The sequence below is a fragment of the Ahaetulla prasina genome, chromosome 2 (assembly GCF_028640845.1).
Source record: "Ahaetulla prasina isolate Xishuangbanna chromosome 2, ASM2864084v1, whole genome shotgun sequence".
Taxonomy (NCBI): Eukaryota; Metazoa; Chordata; class Lepidosauria; order Squamata; family Colubridae; genus Ahaetulla; species Ahaetulla prasina.
Window position 1 is genome coordinate 169,628,160 of NC_080540.1, and position 24,141 is coordinate 169,652,300.

Genomic DNA, 24,141 nt, shown 5'->3' on the forward strand with positions numbered 1-24,141 from the left:
AGACATTGAGGGATATTATATAGCCAACCATCAAATGTTGTTGGATGTATTCCAAATAGTGAGATGTAGGCAGGTGTCAAAAATGGGCCTTTGAGTTGCTGGGTCCCAGCCTAAGCTGACCAGCCCCTCCATAAATTATAGGCAAGGTTTCTTAATCTACTGCCTCCACATGGAAAACGAAGGGTTGCAATTCAGTACCCCTGGAAGACGATGCATTGGAGAAGGTTGGTGATAGACAGCTTGACTGAGACTCCCATCTTAAAGCTGTTGTGTGTCTCCACCCCCACTCCCCATCCTAATGCAAAATTCTGTGACCTAGAGTTGTATATTCTCATAACCATCAATGCTTACAGCATGGAACGTTAGAGAAAGGACACTTCAAGGAAAAAAATCTATTGGAAGTCTATACATAATTGTGTTTATACACAGGATATGAAGAAATTTCCTGTCATATCAAACTTGCTGGGGACTCAGAAACAATATATAAAAGAGGACTGACATGATGTTGCAAGAATTTAAATCAAAACCCAGTCCTCTATTTTGTTATAACATGCCTAGTGTGGCTTCTAGAACTCCAACGGACTGAGAACAATGGGAGTTGTAATTTAATACATCTGGGAGGCATTAAGTTGAAGAACACTGTCCTAGCATAAAGGTAAGATCTTAACAGACTTTGGAGCCAAACCTGACCCTCCAGAAGTGCTATCTCTTCCCTCCATTGCACTGTAACAATCTAAGATGCATGGAGGGAATTATTACGCTCTTTGCTAAATCAACCCAGGGCAGTCTCACTCCAAAGGAAGCCTTTTGCTGACTAGGCTTCTCCCGCTAAGATCTGAGGCAGAAGCAACCAGGAAGGATATTGTTGGAGCAAGGTTCGGCACAGCTGTGGCGTCGGCATGAACACACAGTACGTCAGGAGAAAATCTCCCAGAAATGTATCTGCAGGGAAGAGAGAAGCCATTGTGAAATAGGACTTTTAGGCAAGATATTGTTCTAATCAACTGCCAGCTAGCATAGAAGATTCACACTCTCCTCTGCCTTGACATAACGCCAGGGGTGAAATTCAGCAGGTTCTGGAGAACCGGTAGCAGAAATTTTGAGTAGTTCGGAGAATCAGCAAATACCACCTCTGACTGTCCCCAGAGTGGGGAGGGAATGGGGATTTTGCAGTATCCTTCCCCCAGGAGTGAGGAGGGAATGGGGATTTTGCAATATCCTTCCCCCAGGAGTGGGGAGGGAATGGAGATTCTGCAGTATCCTTCCCACATGAATGGGGAGGGAATGGGGATTTTGCAGTATCCTTCCCCTGCCACACCCACTAAGCCACGCCGACAGAATCGGTTGTAAAAAAAACTTGAATTCCACCACTGCAAAACGCTCATGCATGCTCCAACACAAGAACAACCACTGGCCACTTGGCCAAAGAGATGAGCAAATGGCAAGCCACCCTCTATTAAAATAAAGCCCAAGGATTTTCTTCCTGTCTAAAAACTATCTGTGATTAGGGCTGGGGGTCCTTTCAGGCAAAAGAGGATTCCTTAAATAGATAGATTTCTATTGGGAGTATGGATAACACAGTTGCTTTCCTACATCTTTTTCATCTTGCTTCTTTCCACAATGGCCATGAAGAAAAAGATAGCAGAGCTGCAGAGTGTCTTTGAATTGGCCGAACTAGAACAGGAGTGCTGTTCTTGGCCTTTGAGTGATATCCTGGAGAAGAGAAACGACAGCGATCACATCCAACTATGGATGGGTTGAGGAAGAAAAGTGGGTGGAGCCAGGGCAACCATTAAAATTATTTAAGTTAAATTTAGGTATACCAAATATTTATTTTTGCTCATCATTAAAGTAACTCAAAATGGTGAATCAATTGTACAAAATTAATTAAAATCAGGTACAGGAAGTCCTTAATTTGTGATCGTTCATTTAGCGACTATCCAAAATTACAACAGACCTCCCCCCCCCCCACTCCCCCAAAAAAGATACTTTCAACCTGGTTCTGACAATCCCAGCCTCCCCACCTCTGTGGTTACATGAATGCATTTTGGGCACTTGGCAACTGGCCCACATTTATGATACTTTGCAGCACTCCATGGTGACATGATCACAATTTATATTTTGGCCCAAACTCCAGCAATTACTTCCAGTTTTGGGCAAAAATATCCCATAACGAGCAATGGGTTTGCTTAACAGCTACCGGTTTTGTTTAATGACTGTCGTAAAAAAAGTCATAAAATTGAATCAGTCAAAAAGACGATGCATTCACAACTGTCACAATTGTAATTGCCAGGCTCCATTATGGTCGTATGTCAAGGACTACATGTAATATAAACGGGTAATCATCCCCAGGAATCTTCCTTTTCAAATACAGTGAAAGTGACCATTCATAGCAATATTTGAAAGGGCTTTACGATTTTGTGCAACTGTGTTGTACACATCTGCTTTAGAAAATTTAATTTGAAATCATCCCCAGGATACAATTCTTAGTTCTGCTCTGGACAAATTAGCTGCCTGCAGTCCTCAACTTCTCACTATATTGGCTTATAGAACAACAATTGTTCTGGAAATTTTTCCTTTATGCAAACTATTTTATACTCACCAACAGGATCAGAAAGGGTAGAATCTGAACGCATGGTTTCCAATAGGTAATCAAGTATTTTTTCAGGGGTTCCAGCCATCACTGAATATCTGAAGGAAAAAACAAGATATTGGGATCCAAAGTAGCAATTATATCATGGAAACCAATCTCAAGAGACCTAGCTAACATCTACCAAACAGCTACAATTCATCAATTTTGAAAGCCCTTCTTGCACACATTTACGGTCCCAAAGGTTGGCTGCATTTGCAGCCGTAATAGTTTTCCTCACATTAGCCCCATATGATTACAGTAATCATCTACTCCAGCCAGTGGGGAAATCTGAAAATTTTTGCTACCGGTTCTGTGGGCGTGGTTTGGTGGGCGTGGCTTGGTGGTCATGTGACTGGGTGGGCATGGCCAACTTGACGTCACTCACTGTTAGAGCCAGGAGCTGCGCATTCTGAAGCAAATTCTGCCCTTCTGAAGCCCCTAATGCTTTGAGTTTCCCTCTGCCATCTAACTTGACTGCCCAAGTGAACCTGGAGCCTTCTCTTGTCCCGCTCTCCATCCCAGAGGGCCATGCATCCCCCCACCACCAATCCTCAGTACAAACCACCCACCCCGTTTCTGCAAAGGCAGAGCCCTCCCCTTTTGCAGGGCAATCCAAAGAGGGGAGAGGGATGCTGCAGAAAAGGCCACCTTCCACCTGTGCCTCCTGTGCCAGCTCCATGGGGCTTGGGGCTCCAAAGCAGCCCACTGGATTCGCTCCCGGCCATCTGCCTGCTGGCGCCTCTCCAGGAACTTGGCCCGCAGAGTCTGGTGCTCCGGGGGAAGGAGGCTCAGCTGCAGCGCTGGAAGTTGGAAAATGGGTCGTTTCTGGCATGCGGAGGACCTCCGGAGGGATAGGGAAGGCCATTTTTGCCCTCCCCAGACTCCTAGAGAGGCCCTGGAGGCTGGAGACAGCAAAAAAATGGGCCTTCTGGTCCTACCGTAAGTTGGCAAATGGGCCGTTTTCGGGCTCCGGAGGACCTTGGCATGGGGAGGCTGTTTTCACACACACCCCAGACTCCTAGAAAGGCTCTGGAGCCAGGCGAGAGAGAAAAATGGGCCTACTGGGCCATCGCGTGCCAGAGTAGGGAGAGCCAGGGGGGTTGTGCGTGTATGCGCGGGGACGGAACGCATAGAATTATGGGTGTGGGCCAAGAACTACCTGTATAGATCCCACACTTGTATATATCTAAAGCGGTGCACACACCAACAAAATCAGCATGCAGTTTACAATGAAGCAACTTGTACAATAAACCTTACTGAAGCAAAGAGATTTAAGCATCACATTCATGAGGAATTAGTGACTTCCCTATCAAACATATGGGGTATGGGAGAAGAGATTGCCTGCAAGGGAAGATTCCCTGTTCTATCAAAGGGAAAAGGGAGGGGGGGAAATGAGGAGGCAGGTACGTCAGAGGAAGGAGCAGGGAAATGAAGGGGGCAGATTGCTGTACCTACTGCTCCCCAGAGTCCCAGCAAGGTGACTGGAATTACTGCCTTGTGAATTCTTCTCTAAAACAAGCACCACTTTCCCATGTTCCTTCAGCCGCAGGGTGTTAGCTTCAACATCCTAGGAAGAAAACAAATGATGATATGTTAGCTTACACAATCGCACACTAGCCAAGAAAAGAAAAGGGTGGAAAAATCCATTTCTGAATTCTTTACTAGATTTGATATCCATATGCCAGTCTTGGGCAACCCCATTACCAGGCTCCTGTGACTTTGTCACAATGTTGGCATATAAATTCATTTAAAATATCAAAGCAGAGGAACATATTTTTAATCACTCTAGCATTTTTCTTGGAAAGAAGTCTGGAATATGCACTCAAGTACCACAAGCAGGCTGGTTAATCAGTGTGATCAAAACTGGCAACTGTTGGAATTTAGCAGGGGGAAAAACCTACAATATCTATCCCCCTCCATTTGGGACTCTGCATCGTTGCTCAAATATTCCAATTGATTCTGATTAATATATATCAGAGGATAACAGAAGCAGTGGCATAATAGAGGTTGTGTACAATTTGCGTTAGACCAATACAAAGAGAGGCAATGATGCAGACAGTAGTCGAGGTCACCAAACATGGGAATTTGCATTCACCATCATTTTGAAAGCCACATATTGCCACTAGGAATAAATAAATTCAAGTAAAATAGATTAAGGGCAGGAAAGTTGAAGCAAAGAGGAAACCGAAACAATGGAAGACAGAAGAGTATCTAAGCACTTCATGGCTTAAATTTGGAGTAGACTATGAACTTTATTTATATACCTGCCTCTCCATCCTTCAGCGCTTTAAACGTGCTTGTACAAGAGATAAGTTTCCTCCCACCAAACAAAGTATACTTAATGTTGCAAATTTGTTCCCCAAACAAATTCCATCTGATGGATTTCCATGCCTACCTTGAGAATCCGGTTGAAATCCCTTTTGTCCACTCGCAAGAAGTGGCAACTGTCTTCACGAAGGATGATGGTGGCAGCACGGGGGGCATCATTCACAAGTGCCAGCTGGCCAAAGTCATCACCTTCATGTAATGTGCACACTAAGCCCTGCAGAACGAGTGAATGAACCAATTATTTTAGTCACAAAGTCTAGATACCCACCTTGGCAAATATGAGTTTCCCTACTGAGGTCATTCAACTACTAAAAACACAAAATTGTTCTTTTGTATCTTATTTCTAACTTAACCAGGAGGAAACCAGATTAAACACAGTCTAAGAAGAAAGGGCAACTGTTGTTAAGGACGGAAGGTTAAGCACACACAATTATATTAATTTTGCCTTGGAATGGCACACCCCCTGAATGTCTTAAATGATATGGTAAACCTGTTTTTATTCAGCAACAAGGTGTTCCACCCTACTTTAACCTCTTAGATATATTTATTTTCTATTATATGGCTACTGTACTCCATGACACCATTTTATGATAAGTATTATAAACATACATAGGAAGTGAGCACACCAGACAAAAAGCCAAGCCGTTTTCCCACCTTACCTTTGTACCTTACTCTTCCTCTCTCTATATATTTGTATGTAAACATAAGGGGATGGGAAGCTGATTTGCAATGGGCAAATTCATTCATGTGGACAAATTTCAGCACTAAAATTATCCAGGGAGGGAGGGAGGGAAAATTTTGGCACACAGAATTTTATTGCAATTTATATTCTTTCGTGGATTTATGAATTAGGGAGCAGATGAGGTGACGTCTAGGAAAATTACACATGTTTAAATTAGCCCTGTGTATATGGGAACCTTACAGAAAGGTAAATTTTGACTCCAGACTTTCCCCAGTCAACCTGAATTTTGTTGAGAATTTGGAGAGCTGGAGCCCAGACAGCTGGAAAATGCCTGGATTCTTGAAAGGTGAGTTGTTATTTAACAAGGGGAGGGTTAGATCATGACAAAGGAAGAATCTGTAACCGTGTAAAAGTTTGAGATAAAGCTATTCATCAATTGTTTGCAAATACAGGCAACTCTAAAGCATAAATCCAAGGGCTAGAAACATTGAAAGAAATAAGAGTTCATGGTCTTCTGGTATCTGAATGCCTAGAATTCTTGGACTTATTCTAAAACCAAGCCATTTGATGCCTAAAGAGATTAAAAGTTCACACCTTATCATGTGTAACAACATTGACTGATCCCTTCCAAATGATGTACCAGGATGTGCCCTTGTCTCCTTGGCTGAACACTATGAAGGAGGGGGGGAAAAAGGACTGTATGTTAATTACACGGAAAATTACAGCAGAGGCAAATGTAGTGCACTTAAAAATGAACATTTTTAGAACTAAATTAACAGAAGAAGAAAAGGACATCTTGAGCTGGAGTTAAGAACAAAAGAGCTGACTGGGAACCTTTTAAAAAGGAATACACAGACTTTAAAGAGAGAAAAATGAACAGCAACACTGACAGCTTTCCTCCCTGATTTTACAGAACAAAGGATTGTTGAATGCCATTGTTGTTCCTTTTTACAGTGGTTGGCATAAGTTGTTGTGATACCACAAGTGGCATGCATAAAGATGCATGTCATTTCAAAGATGCCAACTCACAATGGCTACTGCACCTGCTAGCCTAGCTACAGTCAAATTTGCTGTGTAAAGTAGCAGTATGGGATATAGGAGGGCCACTGTCAGAGACAGAAAGAGTATGACAAGAAAAACGTGCGACTCACACACAGTTCCAGCCTTGGCGTGGGACTCAAAAAGCAGTACAGCAGCCAACTCTCTCCTCACCTGCAATGGAGAAACAGCCAGTGAGTAGGCCCTATAACACATTTCACTGAGCTATTACATATTTCAAAAAGCAACAGTTGGTAACTGAAATCAGCATTTGGCATAAGACAGCATTTAAGGTAAATCCTTACATTTCTAAACTCAATCCACACTGAGACAAACATATTGAGACAAACAAACTAAAGGTTTATAAAACAGATACCAGTTTTTATGTTTTTAAATCTTCTTCAGGGGAAAGAAGGGAGGGAGGGAGGGAGGGAGGGAGGGAGGGAGAGAGGAAGGAAAAACAGGTGTATAAATGAGGTGTAACTCATATCTATATCAAGGATCAACCTTAGACGGGATGTTGAGCATTGGCAGAGGTACAAATAAAGACTTATCAGGTAGAGAAGTTGAATTAGTTCACAACACAAAATTCCCCAAAGAAGGAGAAATATGCAAGTAATTGTTGGTTCCTGATGTAAGAAATACAACATTTGGCTGGAAAATACTGTTGGCATCCATAGATCCCTTAGGAAAGGAAAGCAGAAAAGGGATCTGTGCCAACAAAGCATTGATTACTGTAAGCGCCTGGTACTAGATTTTCTGTAGCTTTGCAATATGTCAGTTGTGCCAGTTATATCCTGTTTGTTTGGAGCTGTGGACTGCTGCACTTCTGCATTATGCCATAGTTCCTTCCTGTCTTGTCCTCCACAGACATCTACAATATGAAGCACGTCACCCGAGAAATCTCAATCAACCAAGGGTTTGTTTTCTTAAGTCAATGTGTAAATTACACAATGTACTTTGACAACCTGAATAGGGAAATGGCAAACAAGCAAATAAGAAAACGCAATGGTGCCAATACTTAAAATGATTTCATTTTTTCCATAAGTCTAATCAGGAGACATTCAGGGCATATGGACAGGAGACCAAAAACCTGTAGGAGAGCAAAACTGAACAGGAATCCTGCCCACCCTGCCCTATTCTAGTGTGTATGCTTTATGGATAATAAACCAATCATTTAAGAAGAGCATTAAGTAGAGTAGAAGTGAATCCAGCTCTAACTGCTGGATTGGATGCATTTGGAGTGACTGAGAGTTGATTACATGGATATATAGGTATTAGACAGTCTGGGAAATTCATGTAAAAAAGTACATTTGGGAAAAGAGTGGCAGAAAATATGTTATCCTATTTGCTTTGCTACTAAAAACTTCATTTATAAGTAGACATATTCACAACCCTGAAAAAAAGATGCAAATGACCAACTGTCTGCAAGGAATATAAATCCTTCCATTCCCCACCATCCAGCCACAGCTGAAGAAGCATCTTCAAAGAAAAAACAAGAAAGTCCAGTTGCCTCCTGAAAAAGCACCTTTGGGACAACCATGACCTAGATGACTGAGGATCTCTACAGACTTTTAGACATCCTTCCACTTATGACTGTAACTTTGTTCCTTGTATCCTTACAGTTTATACTGATATTGATTGTTTCCTGATTGCTTATTTGTAGCCTATGACTATCATTAAGTGTTGTATCATTAAGTGTTAAATTTGTACCCTATGACTATCATTAAGTGTTGTAAGTGTTGTACCTTGATGAAGGTATCTTTTCTTTTATGTACACTGAGAGCATACGCACCAAGACAAATTCCTTGTGTGTCCAATCACACTTGGCCAATAAAAAATTCTATTCCATTCCATTCCATTCCATTCCATTCCATTCCATTCCATTCCATTCCATTCTATTCTATTCTATTCTATTCCATTCCATTCCATTCTATTCTATTCTATTCTATTCTATTCATGTTTATTACTTACACTGCAATAGAAGTAAGAGAATAGCTGCCATTTTGTTTTCTTATTTACCTCACAAGATAGTTGTTATAGAGAAAATAGGAGGAGGAAGCAGCATTATGTATACTTTCCTCCTTGAGTTACTTATAGAAGTATAGTAGTCCTTGACCTCAGTTGAATCCAGAATTTTGGTCAGAGGTTGTTACAGTTGTATGTCAAGTCACCACATGAGTGGACTCAACATTATGGTTTACATTATTATAGTTTATGGATATTTTTATAATCTTCAGGATCTTGCTTACAATTGATAAGCAAACCACATGGTCTCATGGTCACAAATGTGAGCCAGTTGCCAAGTGCCCAAAATGCGATCGCATGACTGCAGTACAGCAGTCATAAGTTTGAGGATGAGCTAGAAATAACATTTTCAAGGCCTTGTAAATTCTAATGGTTGGTAAGTGACCAGTCATAAATCAAGGACCATCTGTAATAAAGAAGGGATTTAAACAATTTAATAAAAAAAAAATTTAAAACTAGAAGGTTGCAGACTTGGGCCATTTCATTGTGTTCTGGGAAAAAAATGTGGGCACTGCAATACACTGATGTGATGGCTGGGCTATAAAGAGAAATAAAATGGGCATCCAATTGACAGAGAACAGAGAAAAATGGAAATCCTTTTCAACTATATGTTGGATAGGATGACAAAAATGAACCAATTCCTTCCTATTCGTTATTCACAGCCTATTCGTAACCAATTAAAATTAGGCCAATGAGACAGAATCTGTTAGTTACTCACCGAACTGGAGAGATGGGCTACTGCTTTGACATGCAGTAACTCCTCAAAGATCAGTGCAAGTTCCTCATCTGTGCGTTGGTTAGGACTGGAGGAGAAAGACCAAAACGAAAGACACATTCTCCCATCAGTTGACATTAACATTGCTGATCTCAGATCTATGCATACAAAAACATCTTAAGCCCATAAGATTATATTCACAGCTGTGTGTAGTCCTTCTCTCTCCTCAGGAAGGACAAAACTCTATTCAAAATATGCGTGCTTCCTTCTTGACAGGAAGTTCCTTTTAGCTTTCTCAGTCATTCCTGGCTTCCAACACAAATATTAGGTCCATTACCCAGATCCTGCAAAGATTAACTCTGAAATATTTGAGGACCATAAATTCCTTTTTAAGAAAGCAAGGCATGATTCTTAGACTCTACATGGTACTAAGGCACAGAAAGAACTTCCGAAGTTTGTCCATTAAGAGTCTTTTGAAGGAATAGAAAATTAGATCTTCTTGTGGTCCAGCAGCTTCTTAAGTTTCTTGCACGGTTCCATGAAACTGTTGCTTCATCTGACTGTCAGGGTCACACTGATACTGACCTTTTTTGCTGATTTAAATGTATGTACAAAAATACATACACAGTCACACACTTTTATAAGGGATCACCATGGCAAAGCCTTCACTTCACCTGCAAAGGGATTGCAATTCAATCCCCAGTGTCCTTAATCTTTTTTTTCCTTGAATAACAATAACAACAACAGAGTTGGAAGGGACCTTGGAGGCCTTCCAGTCCAACCCCCTGCCCAGGCAGGAAACCCTACACCATCTCAGACAGATGGTTATCCAACATCTTCTTAAAACTTCCAGTGTTGGAGCATTCACAACTTCTGCACGCAGGTTGTTCCATTGATTAATTGTTCTAACTGTCAGGAAATTTCTCCTTAGTTCTGAGTTGCTTCTCTCCTTGATCAGTTTCCACCCATTGCTTCTTGTTCTACCCTCAGGTGCTTTGGAGACTAGTTTGACTGCCTCTTCTTTGTGGCAACCCCTGAGATATTGGAACATTGCTATCATGTCTCCCCTAGTCCTTCTCTTCATTAAACTAGACATACCCAGTTCCTGCAACCGTTCTTCATATGTTTTAGCCTCCAGTCCCCTAATCATCTTTGTTGCTCTTCTCTGCACTCTTTCTAGAGTCTCAGCATCTTTTTTACATTGCGGCGATCAAAACTGAATGCAGTATTCCAAGTGTATAGAATCTACAGAAGCTTCTTTAATTCTGTATGAATTAAATACGCTGAATCCAATTAATCGTTACACTCCATTTTATGATCCATGCGCTAATTTCTTGAAATTTTTGTCTTTTTTTTTTCCTGACTGCTATCTGCAGTCAATGCTTACGGTTTGCGTAGGATGGTGGTGAGCAATGCAGTTGGGCCCAGCTGGGTCAGCAATGCCAACGCCTCCAGTAGTTCCTCTCCATCCCTGTCTTCAGCATCTGGTTCCAAGGCCACAAATCGGAAGAAGTGAGCATCTCGATCCTGAAAGTAGCTCTCCTGTCGTACTGCATGGACAAGGGAAGGTGATTCCAGGGCAGAAAGGAGGAAATTAAGGAGGATCAAGTCAAGAAATGGTTTCATTCCACCACTAAGTTTGCAAGGAAGATATTCCACTGTATCACCATCTCATTTACCTCTTACTAAAGGTAATGAAAGTGATCTGGATTTACAAAAGGAAAAATCATTTGAGGTATATGTAGACAAAATGCCCAGGAAAAGAATTAAAACTCAGCCACACAGCCTCCTTAATCTAGCATGAACAACTTCATTTATCCATTTCTGAGGACAAGGCACTGGCTTCATCTCACAGATCACCCACTCCTGTCACAGGCTGCAGCTAGTCCAAGCTCTTCCAGTTTATCAATGGATTTTGCCGTAGTAACCAAGGCATGTATGATAGGGAGCCAAGGCCCTCATTCCACGAAAGGGCATAAGTGGTACACAAGATGAATTTGTCCAAAGGTCCCCACCTACTTCTCAAGCAACAGCTGCAAGTCCAGGGGAACCCCCAAATTGTGAACCAGCTGACAGGGAAGTCTACTTCATTGAGAGTCAGAAATGAGATCTCACCAGATCAAAGAGCATGAAAAACTCAAAGCCATTCCATCTTGCTAGGGTTGAATTCTCCCCTCCACCACCATACCACCACCACCAATATCGTCACAGCCTCCCAGCAGGGGTGAAATGCTGCTGGTTCGGACTGGATCTGCCGATCCAGTAGCAATGACGGCGGGTGGTTCAGAGAACCAGTAGAAAAAATCCCTTCCCCCTCACCCCATGTCCAGCTGAGCCACATGATCGTCGGAGCCTCTCTTTTTTTACTTTTAAAAGCATTTTATAACAACCTTTTTGGCCGAAGAGGTTGTAAAAAATGTCTTTAAAGGGAAAGAAAGAAAGAAAGAAAGAAAGAAAGAAAGAAAGAAAGAAAGAAAGAAAGAAAGAAAGAAAGAAAGAAAGAAAGAAAGAAAGAAAGAAAGAAAGAAAGAAAGAAAGAAAGAAAGAAAGAAAGAAAGAAAGAAAGAGGAAAAAGGAGAGGAAGGAAGGACTACAAACCTGGCACTAGACACAGCTTCAGAGGATAATCCAGGGCTGGAAGGGACCTGGAGGTCCAACCCTGTTCCAGCAGGACATTGTTAAGTGAGTTTCTGTCTTTTGATCCCCCAGTCACATAGTCACGCCCACCCAGTCACATGACTCCACCACCAAGCCATGCCGACCAAGCCACGCCCATAGAACTGGTAGGAAAAAAATTTAGATTTCACCACTGCCTCCAAGCCTCCAAGTACTGTACATCTGGAATGTAATTCTAAATTCAAGTATCACCAGAATACTGCATTGTCTGTGTCATATAATACATGTGAGTATATGCATAATTTTGTATTTATTTATTTATTTAGTCATTTTTGTGTAGAGTATATTGCAGGTGGTGACCCTTTGAGAGCTGTATGCAACGGAATTTCATTTTAATGTATGCAGATTAGTGTACATTCAAAGTGACAATGAAGTTATTCTAAGTCTAAGTCTCTATGCCATTGAATAACCACCATCTAGCAATATTAAAAAGGAGCGGTGACAAACTTGAACTCTGAGACCACAAATATGGGAGGGCCTAGGGTTAGACCTCTCCACCACCATGACCAATACTGACCAGAACCCCAAAGTATTTCCAGAAGGACACTACAGTCAATGGTATCAAAGCTATCAAGATAATTAAGAGGGCCAGGACAGATTTACCACTCCCATCCTGGGCTTCCAGAAGCCATCAGCCAGTGTGACCAATGCCATCTCAGTACCGTAACCCATCCTGAACCCTAACTGAAGAGTCCAGATAATCCTGGAGCCTGCCAGTCTTTCTTGAAAAGGGAAGGTTGCAGCATCACAAAAGTTGTCCAAATGTTTGGGTCCAAGGATGGGCTCTTGGGAAGGTGCAAACTATTGGTTCCCTCAAAGCAGGTGGAACACCCCCTCCAGAAAAGAGGCATTAATCAAGACTTGGATCCAGAAGGTGGGCCCAGTACACAGATAACAAATACATGGCATGAAATAGAAAAAAGCTACAAATGGGGCCAAATTAAAAAAAAAACAACCCTCTTCTGTTGGGTTTTCTGGCAATGCAAATGAACTCTTTCCAAATCAATCAAGAAAAAAAAACAGTTATCATACACAATGAGATCTGTCTTTTCCCAGCCTGCGGGGGGAAAAAACAATTTCTGATTTAAAAAATAACCTGGGTTGCTTGCTGAGAGAGCGGGAACACTACCGACTTTGTTACAGCACTACAATGAAAGGAAGGCTGTGGGAGGGACTTCCAGTTGGAGGTATGACGAGCTAAATATGTCTCCAGGAGACTAGAGAAGACTAATACGACACAAAGATTAACACAAAACAGACTGAAGTACCAATGACTAGACCAGTTTTTCCAAATCTCTTCAGATAAGGAGAGGATGGGAGATCACCTACCCACATGTGTTCTGGACCAGGGATCTCCAACCTTGGTAACTTTAAGACTTGTGGACTTTAACTCCCAGAATTCTGGGAGTTGAAGTCCGTAAGTCTTAAAGTTGCCAGAATTGGAGACCCCTGCTCTGGACAACTGCTCATGAAATTACAAGACAGTTGTCTAACATGAGTACCAGGAAACAAAGGGATCAATAATAAAACCCACAACCACAACAAAGCCATTTAAAAGACATTCAGTTTACTAACCTCGCTTCTAATAAGTTACGGAGGTTGCCTACTTAGTTATCTTAAGGCTAGTTAGATACCTTACCACCTGGTATGTTTATCGTCATTTCCCCACAAAAGAAAAAGTAACCATAATTTAAGTTTAAGAACTTAAAAGAGTATGAAATAAATAGCAAAAAGCTAAATAAGAATTTGAGCCAAGAAAGCCATAAACAAATTAAGAATCCAAAAAAATTGGAACACCAAAACTTTTATTATAAAATTTTAGAACTAGCTATATAAAATAAAGAGCTTTTCATGGGAATCAGAATGATTTTCTCTACTGTAAGTCATAATAGATTTAGAGACCTTATGATTTAAATTGGATGCTAGACAGGAGTAAAAATTCCAGGAAAAAAGGGGGGGGAAAACCTCCTGCTTTTGGTTTTGATTAGGATTGGGATCCATAAAATAAAACACTGTAACATTTGAAATATTAAAGGAGATTGAAGAATGGGTTAGAAATTAGTAGCCACAATATCAATATCAGTAGTGTTGTCTGCTTTAATAGGTCTTAAAGGATGTAAATGAAGGAATGACAGAATGTGAAAAAGACCTAGCTTGATATAAAAATAATGGAATCTAAAATATTGGATAAAATTGCAGATTACAAGATAGAGAAAGTATTTAAAGTGGACATACAAGTGACAGGATAAGAGAATGACCCAGATATGGACTCTTTATTGGATATCAAAAGAAGCTGAATGAAATTTTAAAAATTAAAAGTGTAATGGATATGATAAACCAAGTTAATGATCTGAATAGTATCTTTTTATTAGATTTACAAAAGTGGCTTTTTAAAGCCTCAAAGAAGCCGATGCAAAGGGACAAAGAAGAATTGAAGAGATGAAATCCTACAACAATATCTGAAAGCACTAAAGATTATGATTTTCAGAAATAAAAGGAAGCAATATGAAATTGATTTTGATCAAGGTTAAAAGAAAAAGATGTTTTGTCAAGTCTTATTTGCGATCATCAGGGCTGAAAAGTTGATGTCTTGTAGATTTGCTTATAGATAAGCAATGGCTTATGGGAAGAAGATATATCTGGTTGTAAACTCATACAGAGCGAAGAGCTTCCAAACTTTGTTTATACTTGTGAATAAGATTGGAAGTCAAGTCTTTACATATATCTTCTTTTTTTCTTTTCTTTCTTGTGTTACTTTGTTTTGTCTCTCTTTACTTTCCCCGTTTTTGAGTTTGGTTTGTATTAATTTTTATGAGAGAGACACACACACAGACACAGAGAGAGAGAGAGAGACAGACAGACACAGAGAGAGAGAGAGAGAGAGAGACAGAGAGACAGAGAGAGAGAGAGATATTTCTATGAATATTTTTTCCATGAGGGAGAGCACATTGTTGTGGGTGCATGTGTGAGACCGCTACAGCTTCTTCAAGGGATTACCAAGCTGTGCAAATACATTCCATAGTACCTTTTCTCTTTTAAATGCAAATTACTGCATAATCCTTGGCCTTATAGCTTTGTTTTATCTCTGGAATTCACAGTCATGATAGAGAACGGGGATCAAATTATGGATTCCAGGAAACCAAAGATAGGAATACATGTTTGATCTGGAGATTTGGACAGTACGGCCCCATTTATAAATTTAACCTGAACTGGGCAGGAGGAGTTAAAGGCTTAGTGAGCAAAAGAACATTTAAGACTGGGCTGAGTAAGACCTGCTCAAATGCTCTTCGATGCTCTTTTTATATATGGTAGAGAAATCAGAGCCTACCTCAAGAGATGATCAAAGCAAGCTCCCTTGAGGCAGATGAGAAAAACATGAGTGTTGTGTTGATGGCCAGCATGTATCTCTTATTTAGTCTTAGTAGGGAAGAGATTGATGTCACAGTAAGATATGTAACTGGCTTTGTGACCTCACTGCCAGACCAACCAATCAAGCAACCAACCAATCACATAATTTCTCACAAAAGTCAAGATTCTGAGGAAGTGTTTTTCAACCTTGGGAACATTAAGAGCGTGCTGGCTGTGGAATTCTGGGAGTTGAAGCCCCACGCATTTTTAAGTTCCCATGGTTGAAAAACACTGCTCGGAAACCTCATTTCCTTTCATTTACAGTTTAGATCCCATTTTGCACCTTGCCTTTCTTCCACAGAATTCAAAAATGGCAGACCCAGGATGTCCTACTGGTCTTCCACCCCAGGAACTGATGGATTACATCTGTTTAGCTTCAGAAAAAATTAGTGCATCACATCTCTTTGGATCACGCTCAGGGATACTTTGTTTTTGTTTGCTTTACAAAAATTTAGTTAACATCTCGCTAACAAAGAAAACAAAGAGTAGAAACAAAATAGACCAGTTTCTCAAAGGAAGAAAACATAAAAAGGACAGATTTGCTGCACTAGATAGATTTAGCTTTCCTTTGGAAATCATTAAATGGATTAAGACATTATATGAATTCCTTATACCTAAAAGTTAATGGCCTGTTTTCTCCTACTTTTCTATTATTGAGGGCAAACTAGACAAAAATGTCCACATTCCACCCAAGCTTTTTAATATCTGCGTGGGAACCCTTGATGTGGGCTGTTAACACAGAGGGATACACAGAGTAGTACATAATACTTGAGCACAAATTGGCTTTATTTGCAGACCACATTCTTTTATTTCTTAACATCATATTACTATGCCAGTGTTGGTGAAATAAAAATATAAAATTGTAACTGTTTGTGGTTATAAAAGACACATATTACTTTTGGCTGTATTTTTTCCCCACTTGTTTGTTATAGCACATTTTATGTCTGTTTTTTCCACTTCGACAATGTATATATCACTATCACTATTATTCTTTATTGTTCTTTTTTTCTTATTAATTTAAAACGCAATAAGGTAGTTCTCGACTTACAACAGTTCATGTAGTGATTGATCGCTCAAAGTTACAACGGCACTGAAAAAAGTGATTTATAACCGTTTTTCACGCTTGCAACCACTGCAGCATTCCCAGGGTCAGGTGATCAAAATTCAGACATTTGGCAACTGACTCGTATTTATGACGGGTTACAGCAGTGGTGGGATTCAAAAAATATTACTGCTGGTTCTGGGGCCGTGGCTTGGTGGGCGTGGCTTGGCTTGGTGGGCGTGGCTTGGCTTGGTGGCAGTGATGAAATCTGAACCAGTTCGCTGGCTTCGCATGCACGCTGTGTCTGCGCATGCGCAGTGGGCACCACGCACCAAATGCAAGGTGCACGCGCAATACATGCCAAAACGAGGCATGGGGTAAGTAGAACAGCGCGCTGGAAGGGGTGATCAGCCGTGGCGTGCAATCTTTTTTTTTTTAACCTTTAAAAGCATTTTTTTTAGAACCTATTCTAGGTTGTAAAAAAATGCTTTTAAAAGTAAAAAAAGGCTCTGGCGATCGCGTGGCTCAGCTGTGATCATCAGAGCCCCTTTTTTTACCTTTTAAAAGCATTTTTTCAAAGAAGCCGCAAGTGGAGAATCGGGCAACCGGGCATTGGGCGGTGGACCAGGGATTTTTGCTACCGGTTTTCTGAACCATCCGCTGCCATTGCTATGGATCAGCCGATCCAGTCTGAACCGGGACCATTTCACCCCTGCTTGGTGGGCATGGTAGGGGAAGGATACTGCAAAATCCCCATTTTCTCCCCACTCCAGGGGAAGGTTACTGCAAAATCCCATTTCCTCCCGATCAGCTGGGACCAAGGAGGCAGAGAATAGATGGGGGCGGGGCCAGTCAGAGGTGATATTTACCGGTTCTCAGAACTACTCAAAATTTCCACTACCGGTTCTCCAGAACTGGTCAGAACCTGCTGAAACCCACCTCTGGGTCACAGTGTCCCAGAGTCACATGATCCTTTTTCGTGACCTTCTAACAACCAAAGCCAATGGGGAAGCCAGATTCATTTAACAACCTTGTTACTAACATTAACAACTGCAGTGATTCGTTTAACAACTGTGGGAAGAAAGGTCGTAAAATGGGGCATAATTTACTCAACACCTGTCTCGCTTAGCAACAGAAATCTGTGGCTCAATTGTAGCCGTAAGTCAAGGACTACCTGTAATAAATAAATGTAGTATTCCCCACTAGGAATTGTATTGAGACTAGGAGCATAAACCAAAGTTCTCAAAAGATTTCAAATAGTGATTAAAAATAAATCCTGGGCATAAAGAGATTATTGGAATATTACATTTCTAATAAATATCATTAGTTGTTGTTTTTTTAAAAAAATCAACGAGAAGTCAAAGAATAGGAGTTTAGCTAAAAGAAATGCAGATAAGAGTATTTTGCAAACTCCCGCAGAAAGTGACACTTACCGTGAGCCAGTACTCCTTCATCCATCAACACTTGACAAAGGCCAAGGGCCTGGCTGCGGGTCTGCACCGAAAGTCCTGCACTAAGAAGTGCATCTACCAGCTCCTTCCCAGAACAACACTGCCTGAAAGAAACACAAAACAACAGTGATTTCCAAGTGGTTTTTGAGATCAAGATAACTAAGAGGGCATGCTTCAAATTCCAGGTAGGATTGTTCATTGATAAAGCTCCAGGTTAATGTTCCTCACATTTTCTGCAATCGTGGACCACTAAATAAATGTTTGGAAAATGCAGGGATCACCTTATTAAAGAAATTACTCCTTTCTTGAGCATGAGAGTTCTTTGGAGCTGAGTAAAATAATGATTATATTTGTGTTTGTGCATAGTTTCATATCCCTCTACTTTAGAACAGATCATCATGGTGTGTTATTGATGCTACTGTCCCCTTCCATCCATTGTTGGGACAGAAAACAGGTATGTTATTGAAGCTTCCTGGTTAGGTCTCTTAGAAGAATTCCAGACATCATTTAATTGAGAAATTTGCTCCCATAAATTGGCAAAAGCTGTAGTTTGTGACCCCAGGTCAGAGGTAGCATGCTGGGAAGCAACAGAAGAGAAGACTTCTTGCATTAAGCAATAATTTTCCAAGAAGTATCCACTATTGAATCAACATCTCAAATTAGAAAGATTTGGCTTTACCAGGAATGGAAGTATAAAAACATAGAGTGTCACATTATTCCAGGATTTCTCAACCTTGAGATCTTTAAGATGCATGGACTTCAATTCCCAGAATTCTGCAGGCAGCACCCTATCCATACCCCCAAGAAGTCCAATGTTAGGTATCTTGACAATCTAAAATTCTAATTTTGTTTCAGCTCTAATCAGAGAACTCTAATCAATGGAATTCAAATTATTCAGGGTTCATTACCTGAGATTTATATGAGAAGATGTAGTATAAAACCACTTTCATATGGTTTTGGATGCATGTATATCAGGGGTAGGTCTTTACTACTGATTTGCAATGGGAACGCACATCTACGCGCACTTCTGTGCATGCGCAGAAGCTTCTGCACATGTGCAGATCATCCATGATGATATCCTGGCAGGTGAGTGGAGCCTCCTGCCACTTTTACTACCGGTTCACAAGAACCAGACTGAACCGCGAGCGACCCACCAATGATGCATATCCAATTTTAGGGCATGTCAAATTTTTCAATTTTCAATTTCCAAACTTTAGGGGTGCTCAAAATTTGTGACATGCCTTGGGGATAGCAAACATATTTTGGTTACTTTCATATAATTTAGATGTGCTTGGTAAATAACTACATAAATACCACAACTTTTCAACATTGTGTTTGTTTCATTATCCATATGATAAAGTAAATTGATATGTACAGGTAGAAATGTATGCAAGTAAATGCCCCCATAAGTCATACACTGGCCAGAGACCCTCTCTAAGGACGATGGGCAGTTAGGAAATATGAAAGATAGGTAGGTAGGTAAGTAAGTAGATAGATAGATAGATAGATAGATAGATAGATAGATAGATAGATAGGTAGGTAGGTAGGTAGGTAGGTAGGTAGGTAGGTAGGTAGGTAGGTAGGTAGGTAGGTAGGTAGGTAGGTAGGTAATCAGTCACATGGCTACTTAATGATTGCTGAAACAAACAATTATTGTACAAGATTCTGCAAGGTTTTTCTTCTAGAACAGTTAATTCAATGGAAACCGAATACTGTCAAGGAAAAAATTCCAGACTTGTGCATATCTCCAATCAGAAGCCTCATTTTTGTCACGTAACACATCCCTGGATATTTTGCTTGTGAAGGCACTCATAAAATCTTCAGCAAAAACGGTAGTGTCATCTACCTGTACTCATTTTCAACCTAGCCCATGAGGGAGGGTGGAGGGAGAACAGAAGCGCCAGTTGCTTTTAATTTCTTGCTCCAGGGGCCCACATGCATATGTACCTGTGAAGCCGGAGGTGATGCTTGTGATCGCGGATTAAATCTGGATACATGACTATCAAGTGTGCACAGAGGAGCCTTCCTGCTCTCCGAATTTTGTTGGAGGAAGCCTGAAAAATAAAATGTAAGAGGGGCTACTGTACTTGATCTCATCTTCCAGATATTCAAAGGTCAGTGAATACTCAATATTCAAAGGGCCGTGAAAATATTTGCAGATCCCTCGCATCCTGGACATAAACTGTTTCAACTCCTACCCTCAAAACGACGCTATAGAGCACTGCACACCAGAACAACTAGACACAAGAACAGTTTTTTCCCCGAAGGCCATCACTCTGCTAAACAAATAATTCCCTCAACACTGTCAGACTATTTACTGAATCTGCACTACTATTAATCGTTTCATAGTTCCCATCGCCAATCTCTTTCCACTTATGACTGTATGACTATAACTTGTTGCTGGCAATCCTTATGATTTATATTGATATATTGATCATCAATTGTGTTGTAAATGTTGTACCTCAATGAAGGTATCTTTTCTTTTATGTACACTGAGAGCATATGCACCAAGACAAATTCCTTGTGTGTCCAATCACACTTGGCCAATAAAAAATTCTATTCTATTCTATTCTATTCTATTCTATTCTATTCTACTAATTTGGGCAGGAGGGCCAGAGGGCAGAGCTGCTAGCCATGATTTAAGAAGTCATCTCTAGCCAAAGCATTAGCAGAAACACTTGCACTATGTTGATAAATACTTCTCTTTATAAAGCAACCTTTGTACAAGTAAAAATATTTTTTTTAAATGAGAAAAGCAATCCTAAGCTAGAAATGTACTTTCACAGTGGAGATGGCCTACCCTCATATCATCTTCCCATTTATATCACCCAATAAAGGGTATTACAACTCACATTGCCTCTGATTCACATGGTGTTCCGTAGCCATCATGCTTCAAAGCCATTGATACTGGTGGTCCTCGGCTTGCAGCCATTTGTTTACTTATGGTTCAAAGTTATGACAGCCTTGGAAAAAGCGACTTATGGCCTATACTCACACTTCAAACTGTTGCAACACTCCCATAGTCAGTGATCACAATTTGGGTGCTTGGCTACTGCTGCTAGCTTGCATTTCTGGGGGAAAGTGGCATAAAAATACCCACTGGGGAAGCTGGATTTGGTTAATGATCATGTGATTCAATTAACGACTGCAGTGATTTGCTTAATAATTGCCATAAAAATGGTTGTAAAATTTGGTATGACTCAACTTATGACTACAAGAACTTATGGCACAAATTTCAATCACAATTATGGTCCTAGGTCAAGAACTACCTGTACTCTGATTCCTTGTGTCTTACAGGTGTCATTGTGTCATTTAAAAGTGACTAGGAGCATGTGGGTGATAAGATATTTTTTAAAACTAGATTGCCATAAAGAGATAATTCCTATAAAACCTGTGTTTTTTAAAATGATCTGACCTCATATGCATGTGTTTGCATCTCCTGAAAAGCTACTTAAAGCAGAGTTGTAAACAAATACAATTGAGCTCTGATTTTTTTTTAAATTAAATTTGTAAAATTTAAGCAGCTTTTCAGGAGATGCAAACAGGTGGTATGTGGGTGTTCCCATGTTTTGAAATGCCTGTTCTGGATTTGAATCCAAAAAATGTGCAACCTGAATTTGCATAATCTTGTATGTTCACAACAAAAACGTCAATCAAGAATTAACAACCAGGATTCCTAAATATAAATGTTACATTCTTGTGGTCAATAGAATCAGTAAGGAACGTGAGATGTCTCCAGCTCTTATAGTATGAAGAAATACTTTTATTAGTTAACATCTGAACGTTAGGTAGTACTTTCATGTGATCACATTATTCTACAAGCATCAACGTATCATAATAATTAGAATAGTTCGCCTAGACCAGGGGTCTGCAAACTTGGCTCTTTTAAGACTTGTGGACTTCAATTCCCAGCAAAGCTGGCTGAGGATCTCTGGGAGTCTTAAAAGAGCCAGGTTTGCAGACCCCTGGCCTAGACTGCAGAAAGAACGTGTCAAACAGAAAATTAGCAAATTCAAGGCAAAATACACATCTGAACAAAGGACTTCTATTAGTAAATTCATTGCTGGCTGAGCTGATTTACTATGTATAGCATTATAGGGAACCACAGAAGCCCACCTTCCCAAACTTGGAATCTTCTGGAGATGTTGGCATTACAACTACCAAAACTGCCTGGAATGGCCAACTTTTGTAGTGGATACCTATTTAGAGATGGTGGTGCTAGACCTCAAGGAATGAGTGAGCTTTGTTACATTATAGCTGATACTTTTTTGTTTGTACACATGTCATGTTTATTACCTGCTTTAGGTTGTGGCCAGGCACCAGAGTTGATTCACTCTCTGGAAGAGGAGTCTGGAAACAAAAACCAAGACAAAAATCAAGGACATTTCCTTAGACATTTTATAAAGTGAGGAAGGAACTATCTCTTACACTTTTTAAGTCCAGGGCAATACAAATAGTATCTTCCATTCAAAGGAAATGACCAAGAGACCCAGTGTGAGATTTATTTTTATATTATGTCATACTGGTATATGTTAGTATAGTTCCGAGTCTTATTTTAGAATCTGATTCATTTTTCATTATAGTTACCTACCTATGGCAGCATGTGTGCACACACACACACAAGCACACACCAGTTTTAAAAAATCTCACAGCACTTTCGATCAGTTAGTTCTGGATCTCCAGAAAATTCAATTATTTTCTCCAATAATATGCAGTTTAAATGAATAACAAAACAGGATTCATAAATGGTTTAAAGAAAATATTTTGACTTTAACAGATCTTTAACAGATTAACAGAGTTGGAAGGGACCTTGTAGGTCATCTAAACCAGGGGTCTCCAACCTTGGCAACTTTAAGACTTGTGGACTTCAACTCCCAGAATCCCTCAGACAGCATAGCTGGCTGAGGAATTCTGGGAGTTGAAGTCCACAAGTCTTAAAGTTGCCAAGGTTGGAGACCCCTGATCTAGACCAATCCTCCGCCCAAGCAGGAGAATCTACACCATTTTGGACAGTCTCTTCTTGAAAGCTTCCAGTGATGAAGCTCCCATAACTTCTTGAAGGCAAGTTTCCACCTTCTTTGACTGCTTTGATGTGAATAAAATGATACTGTCAACTGTAACCTGTAAATGCCATATAACCAAATACGGCATTTTAAAAAAAGGAAGAAAAGAATATTCCACTGGCATTTACTGTAGAAATATCATTCTTACTGCTTTTTCACAGCGAGCCCATGTCTTTCATGCCAAAGCAGCTGAAAATGAACATTTATCAACCTATCTTGATACATAGATAGCTGTACCTAAATACATGTACAAGCCTGACTTTACAAGCTGATGGATTCAAAGGGAATGTAAAGTAAAAATTTGTTCGAAAAGAGGTGAGCGATCATGTTTAAAAAAAGATCAGATAATCCCAGTCAAGGGAGTGTAGATTCTTCGCATTAAAAACAGCCATGAATAAATGCAAACCATTTTCTCATAGGAAATAAGCTTAATCTAGCCATGAACAAAAGAGGCAGGATTTTGCTCTTCCGTGTTTTCCCGCTATTGAAAAATAAATGAAATACAGGCTTGTGAGCATCATGAAAACTAGAGTTGATTACTAATAGGGTAACATCACTTCAGCCAAGATAAATGGAAATATTGATATAGGCTTCTTTGGTATAATAGAATTTTTAAAACACATAACCCCCCGCCCCCCAAAAAATCAGAACATTTTTATCAGTTTTTCTTGTTCCCTTCCTTCCACACCCTCTTTTACTAACTGTGACTCACACTGATTTCCAACTCTGTGCCTTGCAAAGGAAGAAGAGCCCCAGTTCAGACCTTCCTGCAGCTGCTGAGCATATATTATTTTGCTTATGGAGGACAACAGTCATTTTGAGAGAAAGTTGATGCCCCTCTCTCCAATTATCATTTGATAAGGAATGGTATTATATTACAGCTCTAGGCCAGGCATAGAAGCTATAACTAAAACCAACTTTAAAAAGTAAATAAACATTTGAAGAGATAACTCAAACTCCCATTTCGCCCCCAAAGAAAACTGAAATGCACGTCCCTACTTAGCCAGCACTTGTAGAGGCTTTGTGGTTATTCACATAGTCCTTGAAGTCCCACAACGTAAGAGATAAATGGCTGAAT

The 24,141-nt window shown here is 40.3% G+C and overlaps 1 protein-coding gene across 1 annotated transcript in view; it reads right to left on the bottom strand.

The window, feature by feature from the left end:
• Positions 1–24,141, bottom strand: part of RAPGEF3 (Rap guanine nucleotide exchange factor 3) — a 73,536-nt gene that overhangs the window by 19,476 nt on the left and 29,919 nt on the right. The window contains exons 3-13 of the mRNA XM_058169245.1: positions 22,297–22,350; positions 19,948–20,054; positions 17,983–18,104; positions 10,811–10,973; positions 9,427–9,511; positions 6,794–6,854; positions 6,237–6,313; positions 5,028–5,174; positions 4,084–4,199; positions 2,603–2,691; positions 864–942 (exon numbers count right to left, since the gene is read on the bottom strand). Coding sequence (XP_058025228.1) covers positions 864–942; positions 2,603–2,691; positions 4,084–4,199; positions 5,028–5,174; positions 6,237–6,313; positions 6,794–6,854; positions 9,427–9,511; positions 10,811–10,973; positions 17,983–18,104; positions 19,948–20,054; positions 22,297–22,350 — 1,100 coding nt within the window. The remainder of the gene's footprint in view (positions 1–863; positions 943–2,602; positions 2,692–4,083; positions 4,200–5,027; positions 5,175–6,236; positions 6,314–6,793; positions 6,855–9,426; positions 9,512–10,810; positions 10,974–17,982; positions 18,105–19,947; positions 20,055–22,296; positions 22,351–24,141) is intronic.